The sequence below is a fragment of the Trachemys scripta genome, chromosome 7 (assembly GCF_013100865.1).
Source record: "Trachemys scripta elegans isolate TJP31775 chromosome 7, CAS_Tse_1.0, whole genome shotgun sequence".
Classification (NCBI taxonomy): Eukaryota; Metazoa; Chordata; order Testudines; family Emydidae; genus Trachemys; species Trachemys scripta.
In genome coordinates, this window is record NC_048304.1 from 18,509,928 (window position 1) to 18,516,884 (window position 6,957).

General features: G+C 45.2%; 1 protein-coding gene and 1 non-coding gene across 3 annotated transcripts; both read right to left on the reverse strand.

Moving 5' to 3' along the window:
• Nucleotides 1–1,093: 1,093 nt before the first annotated feature.
• RPL32 (ribosomal protein L32) lies at nt 1,094–5,760 on the reverse strand. Of its 2 annotated transcripts, XM_034777288.1 has the most exons (5): nt 5,603–5,698; nt 4,797–4,906; nt 4,097–4,197; nt 3,617–3,798; nt 1,094–1,280 (listed from the first exon to the last, which is right to left on the reverse strand). In XM_034777288.1, the coding sequence occupies exons 3-5, from the start codon at nt 4,190–4,192 to the stop codon at nt 1,151–1,153; spliced, it is 408 nt and encodes a 135-aa protein (XP_034633179.1). In that variant the 5' UTR covers nt 4,193–4,197; nt 4,797–4,906; nt 5,603–5,698; the 3' UTR covers nt 1,094–1,150. The 2 variants fall into 2 exon arrangements, with proteins under 2 accessions (XP_034633179.1, XP_034633177.1); XM_034777286.1 differs by lacking the exon at nt 4,797–4,906 and having other exon boundaries at nt 5,603–5,760.
• LOC117881129 lies at nt 4,264–4,403 on the reverse strand. The gene has a single exon (XR_004646703.1). It is a non-coding gene; the product is annotated as a small nucleolar RNA SNORA7 (small nucleolar RNA).
• Nucleotides 5,761–6,957: the final 1,197 nt, after the last annotated feature.

Below are 6,957 nucleotides of genomic sequence, written 5' to 3' on the forward strand. Positions count from 1 at the left end.
GCATTTCAGCTATGCTGCTCCTAGTCCGTCCCTTAAACTACTTTAGGGAGATATACTCGTGACGTTTCAGAAGACCATTACATTTTTTTTATTCTTTTTCTATTAATTCTCCCACTATTGCATTCCATATGCTATGCTCCAACACTGCAAGGTGCAGGTTTCCAATTCCATAGTTATAGCACAGAATCTTTCCTTTATCTAAAGCATTAGGTATTAACTACTACCAGAGAATAAGCACCAGAGGGTCCTGTGGCACCTTTAAGACTAACAGAAGTATTGGGAGCAAAGCTTATGTTCCCAATACTTCTGTTAGTCTTAAAGGTGCCACAGGACCCTCTGGTGCTTTTTACAGATTCAGACTAACACGGCTACCCCTCAGTTACTTGCTACCAGAGAATAGTACCTGTTAACTAATGCAAGTCATCTCTACACAGTATTGAGTTGCAGCACCACTGAATTAAAAAACAAAAAACAACCAACCAACCACTCACCACACACACACACCCCACACTTAACTACAAGAACTTGCTAAAATAGTGGGCAAATGTCCTCATCAGGAAGATTTATACTAGTCTTAACCATACAGCATGGTGTACTACTATACTTCCTGGAAGATTAGTGTTCCTTAACAGAAGTAGCAGTGGAGCAATTCAAGGGGTGCTGTACTCCCATTCCCCTTTCAGCTTCCTATGGTGAGTCTTTAAATTCAAACATGCTATATATAGTTCCCCCACACTGGAACAGGAAGTGAACAGGCAGCTTAGAAATGCTCTAGACAAAGTGTAACAGCATTCACTGTAGTAGCCCCATTAGAGGCCTCCTTTTGAATTCAATAAGCTTTCTACACTTCTGCATGAAATAAGGACCTTAAGACTTACAGTAGGAAAATGAAAGCTAATTCAGTACCAGTGCAATTTCACACCATTGCAATAGTGCAGTTCCTTCCCTCCACCTTTAAGAACAGCACAGAAGGAAAACTGAGGCACTCAGTCTGCCTTTAGTCTCACTTTTTCACTAATATTTCATAGGGAGATGAAATCTTCATTGAGGTCTGGTCTGATGAAGACTTAATACAACCATTCAACACGTACCATCACATTGTGGCTTTTTTGTATTTTATTAGTTACAGTTACACAGAGGAGACGACCATTTATTCGTTTTCCTCACTGCGCAGTCTGGCATTTGGATTGGTGATCTTGATCGCAAGCTGAGCTGCTCGTTCCACGATTACCTTGCGGTTCTTGGAGGAAACGTTGTGAGCAATCTCTGCACAATAAGACCTATTAAAATATTAATATGGATAAAGAATCAGTATTTCAGCAGCATAAGGCAGGCCAGGATTCAATTCACAGCCTAGGGGGGAAAAAGTCTCCCCCTTTTAAGCAGCACAGGAATGGAAATATTGAGCTCAGTGTGCATGCATTGTGTAGGGAAAGAACAAGCAAGCAGCTCTAATAAAGTATTTTTGAAAGAAAGTTAAAATAAATATTTGAAGAATCAAATATAGTATTAGCTGGTGTCTGATGAGAATTCCTAATTTAAGCAGTTACTCCTCTGCAACACTCTTCTGGACTATTTATAAATAGGACTAAATAGGCTTAAGTTTGAATGTAAACATTAAATCTAAATTCTGAACACACCATGTTGGTTGAAAGAGGAGTAGGTTTTAATCTGGTATTTTAGCAAAATCTACAAAAAAGCTTAACAGCCCAAATATTCCACTTGCACTTCATGTCCTTTCTCCATTTCTCATCTGCCCACTGCTGTAGAAGATTAACTCTTGCAGTAGGACAGCGTGTCAAATCACAAAATATTAGTACCAGCTTCCTGTTCCCAAGTAGCAACACACTCCCCTACCCTGCAACTGAACTGTCTGTCTACTATTCTCTTCTTCAAATGCCAACTGCATTTTCCTCTCCTGACCCCACTTCTCTGCATTATTTCTAACATCCTCGGATTGAGTTACTACTGGAATAAGGCAGCGCAGATCCAATGAAAACAGCCAGGTTGCATCCACTCATGTCAGTAGTGACTCAAGCCCTACCACTGATAGTTTCCTTGTGGGGCTCAGTTTAGTTACAGCAAAACGTAACACGTAGTTAGAAAATGCAATTCAAAATATAACAGGGACCAAATATGTTTCCTGCAATACACAAGTCATCAGATGCATTTACAAGGATAAAAGGTTACTGTTTAAAGAATTAAGTGTCATTTTATAAAGCCTCTATTAGTTACTACATATGACTATGAACTTTTGCTTATACAATTTAGCAAATACGGTATTAAGAAAAATGCAAACACATTATTCCTAAATCATTATTGTGTTTCCACCTTGTCCTTATAGCACCTAAATGTCAAGTTGATGAAAGCAAATCCATCTGCCTAGTACCATTTTCTAGGATGCTGCTGCAGCAGTTTGTAGACATGGAGGTATTCAGCACATTGTCAAATCAGACCCTGAATTTAGTGTGATATTAAGATCAATCATGATACTTAAGTTAAAGAGAGGTTGTGGAATCCCCATCAGTGGAGGTTTTAAAGAACAGATTACACAAACCAGTCAGGAAAGGCCTAGTTATACTTGGTCCTGCTCAACATTAGAGTTAAGGAGGACTACATGACATGACTTCTCCAGGGCCCTTGCGCCCTACATTTTTATGGTTCTATAATGTAGTTACTCAGGAAGCCTGTATCACAAGAATAAGATCTACAAAAACCTATACAAAGCAAAGTTTAGGGTTTGTTTAATCAAAGTTCAAAATTATTTCTATCCTTTGAATGTTTGATCATAAAATGATCTGATCATAAAGGCTGAACAGGACAATGCACTGTACTGAAATAGAATGGTTAATTTTGTTCTTTTAAGCCAGGTGTTCTTAAGCTCTCTCCACCTTGGACCCCAAAACTCAAATACAACCTTGTTTTTTTACCTCCATTCCCAAAATCCTTTATGGTCACATCTCACAGTCTTTTGTTGTTCCTAAAAAAACATGGTATTACAGGAACAGCAAGAAACCATGGCTTGGTTTGAGTTGGAGGGTACAGGCTGGTCAGCAAGTTGATATTGCGAAGGGATAGGAATGCTGTACAAGGGTGGCTAGAGCAGTTGCAGGCTAGGGCTAGTTTCAGTTCATCCCCCCCCACATTCTGCTCCAGGAAGGTTCCACTTAAGAGATGTCAAGAAGTTGAATACTTTGACAAGCAGGACTGCACGTTCATCCTCTTATGCATGTCAGTAGTGTCCAAAGGCCTAGAAACATGACTGAGGCCCCAATGAGCTAAGGCCCTGAATAATGGCATGGTACTTCCTGGGCACAAAGCATGGTATAGATGGGCAAGAAGAGGGAGCAGCTCCAGTGACAGGCAAAGGCAGGAGAAAAAGAACAGAGCACCTTGGGCTTAAAATCTAGCAGATTCTAACCATTTCACTGGATCTCTCCCTTCCCTTGAAACTTGCCCTGCACTCCTGCCCTCCCCCCCCATCCCACCCCTGAGAACCTTGATTTTGATCACAAAATCACATCAGAACTGAAGTGTAAACCTGCAACACAGAATACCAGGGTTAGTTTAAGACAAACATTTTGAATGAGTTTTAAAGAGATCTTTCCCAACTTACTTGTTACTCATCAGCAGCACCTCAAGTTCTTTGACATTGTGGACCAGAAACTTTTTGAATCCTGTGGGCAGCATGTGTTTCGTCTTTCTATTGCTACCATAACCAATGTTGGGCATCAAGATTTGGCCCTTGAACCTCCTGCGAGCTCTGTTATCGATACCTCTTGGTTTACGCCAGTTGCGCTACAGAAATGCAAGGAAGTTTTAAGAATACAATTGCACAATCATGAAGAATAAATCCAAAGATTCAGGGTGGACGTGATCTTTTTCAAACAAACATTTCTCACATCCTACAACATTATAAGCACATCTGCAAGGAACCTCTACCATGGTGTTATTACAGAAAATCCACATTTCTGATTCTCGATAATTAAAGGTACTTTTTATGTTTGACCTCATCATAGCAACTAAATAGTCACTTCTGAGGCTTTAAGATTTAGACACTTTTCCAGTTTTTTTTTTTCTCCAGTGGGATGCGTACCTTGATCTTGACATAGCGATCTGATTGATGGCGGATGAACTTCTTGGTTCTCTTCTTGACGATCTTAGGTTTCACCAGGGGTCTGAGGGCAGGCATGGTGTCTATGATAGATAAAACACGGATAAGAAAGACCACAGAACAAGATGGCAATAAGTCATCTCACTCAAACCTGTAGCAGATTGCCTTCCATTAACTAACCACTTCCAAAGCTAGTAATGGAATGGGTATTCCTCTGCAGTAGTTCTCCCTCCTGCTTCCGAAGCTGGAAGAGTACTGTAAGCTCTCCAGATGCGGTCCTGGGGAGGTCCCATTATGCCCACACGAGTCAAAGTTATTTGGGAATAAAGTGTCTTTGCAAGTTGTATCATAGAACTTGCACAAGACGTTTTTAGAAGCTTAATTCCCAAATGATCCCACCCATCCTCCCAGTTCTGTGGCTGTTCATAGACTCCTTCCAGTTTGTGCCCAAACAGCTGAGTCTAAAAAGCCATCCTTGCAACATGTACTAGTTTCCATTCCATAGAAACTAGAAAAGTAAATATAATCTTGCCCCCACCCCCGATACCAGCTAGATCTCTCCAGTATCGCCTCAGCAGATGCTATTTCAGTTTGAGTTGTGTGTCCATTAAAGAACGTTTTGGTTTCCCGTGTGCAATGCAATAACTCCCTCTAGCATTAACCCTCAAGGCCTTTCCCTTACCTACAGCAAGGCTCCCACTTCCACTGGCCAACACAGTGGCTTATGCAACCACTTTAAATTGGGATTTCCAGTGCGATCTTGGTTGACTAGAGGTGAACGATGCTCAGATACTAGGATGTTCAGCACAGTAGTATAAAGAGATTAGATACTGACGTCCGCGTGATCACTCGTGTGAGTAAATTACCACTCAGTATGAGGAGGGCATTTTGGGGGGATCCTAGTGGGTTCCCTCCGATCACGCTCCCCTCCTCCCCCCAAGCAGGCCTCTTGCCACTGGGTTTCCAGGCGCACAGCCGAGGCGACACTGCAGCCCCTGCAGGGGTGGGGGACGATGCCCCGTTTCCCCCAGCTGCAGCCCCAGCGCCCCCAGCATTCGGAGACGGGACCCGCGCCCCCCTCCCCTGGCAGTCCGAGCTGGGGGGTGGGGGGGAGGAGAAAGCTCCGGTCACCCAGCGCTGGGGGCCAGGGGGTCTCCTGCTCTGCCCCCTGCTTTCCCAGGGCCGGCGAATGAATCCACCCCTTCAGTCGGGGAGCCCAGAACTCGCCCCTCCCGGAGCGGCCCACCACATCCCCGAGCTCGCCTACCCCCCCTTCCCTACATCCCGCTCCCGAATCCGGCTCGGCCGCCAGGCAACCCCCCGGCTCCGCGGCCTGGGCTCGGCCGCCACAATAACCCCCCCCCCGCCGGGAAATACCCCGGAGCGCCGAAGGAGGGAGCCGCCAACGGGCCTTGGGAGCCGGTAGGGCCGGGCTAGCGGGTCCCCGGGCACCGATGGCGACAGATTCCCGACCGACGCGGCACTTACCAGTTCCTAATGGCGGCCACCCTGACAGGCAGCGCCGCTGAAAGAGAGAGAACGGGCGAGCGCGCGGGCTGATGAGGTAACGCCTGTAGGTCCTGGCAGGCCAGATCCCTGATCAGGACCCAGAAAGGGGGACTCTGAACCAGCCTCCTAACCCTAGTAACTACGATGATTAGATGAAGACCAGAGAGTATTTATTTAAGAGAATAACAGATATTAAAATGACTCGTAGTTTTTCTACAATAATAGCAACTATAATCTGCCAGGACCTGTCTCCAAGCAACTTCCGTTAATGGCATAGGCAACAGCCAGAGGAGCGAGAATGAAGCTACTTCCGCCAGTACTGATACCACTAACTGCGGGCCATCTAGTGGCAGGTTTCGGATACTGCAGTGTTGATGCCACATGGCACCCAAGGGCAGATTACTACGTTTTTGGCTGTATTAATTTATTTATTTTTTTCATTTTATTAACATTTTTTTTCCTGCGTCTTCACGGGAGATTGTCAGGTAACAAAGCTTCAAATATTAATTGTTGGTTGCATAAAATGTTGCTTTACGAAATCAATATTTTTATAATAAGGTAATATTAATAAATATACCTATATAAACTCTTTACAATGTATTTTCTATTAATATTAAGGATTTTTCTTAATTTTTAGGGACGTTTCCAGATAAAATATTTCTTAAATGTCTGTTTCTTGCTAGTGTTGACAACTTTTGCTGTTTTTATCACAGGACACAAACTGTTGGTGTTTTTTCTCAAAGCTCATCTTTTAGGCAATGTTTAATTTTCTGCGTTTCACTTAGGTTTCAGTAGGGTTACCATATTTCAGCAAGCAAAAAAGAGGACGGGAGGAGCCCCGCCCTAGCCCCTCCCCTGCCCCTCCCACTTCCCGCCCCCCTCAGAACTCCCAATCCTCCCCCCCTTCCTTGTCCCCTGACTGCCCCAACCCTTATCCCCACCCCCAGACAGACCCCTGGGACTCCCATGCCCCATCCAACCACTCCCCACCCCCTGACAGCCCCCCCCAGAACTCCCAACCCATCTAAACCCCTCTGCTCCCTGTCCCCTGACTGCTCCGATCCCTCTCCCCACTCCTGCCCCCTGACAGCTCCCCCCCAGAACTCCCAACCCCCCACCCCCACCCCGCTCCTTGTCCCCTGACTGCCCCCTCCTGGGACCCCTCCTCCTAACTGCCCTCCAGAACCCTACCCCCTACCTAAGCCTCCCTGTTACTTGTCCCCTAACTGCCCCCTCCTAAGACCCCCCCCCAACTGCCCCCCAGGACCCTACCCCCTACCTGTACCCTGACTGCCCAAAACCTTCTCCACACACACCCCAAAAAGCCCCCCCTA

Excerpts from the sequence above, each read along its gene's own strand:
- RPL32 (XM_034777286.1), bottom strand. The coding sequence starts at position 4,192 with ATGCCTGCCCTCAGACCCCTGGTGAAACCTAAGATCGTCAAGAAGAGA. Across the intron at positions 3,799-4,096 it reads ATCGCTATGTCAAGATCAAG|CGCAACTGGCGTAAACCAAG; the intron begins GTACGCATCCCA and ends GCATTTCTGTAG. Across the intron at positions 1,281-3,616 it reads GTGCTGCTGATGAGTAACAA|GTCTTATTGTGCAGAGATTG; the intron begins GTAAGTTGGGAA and ends ATATTTTAATAG.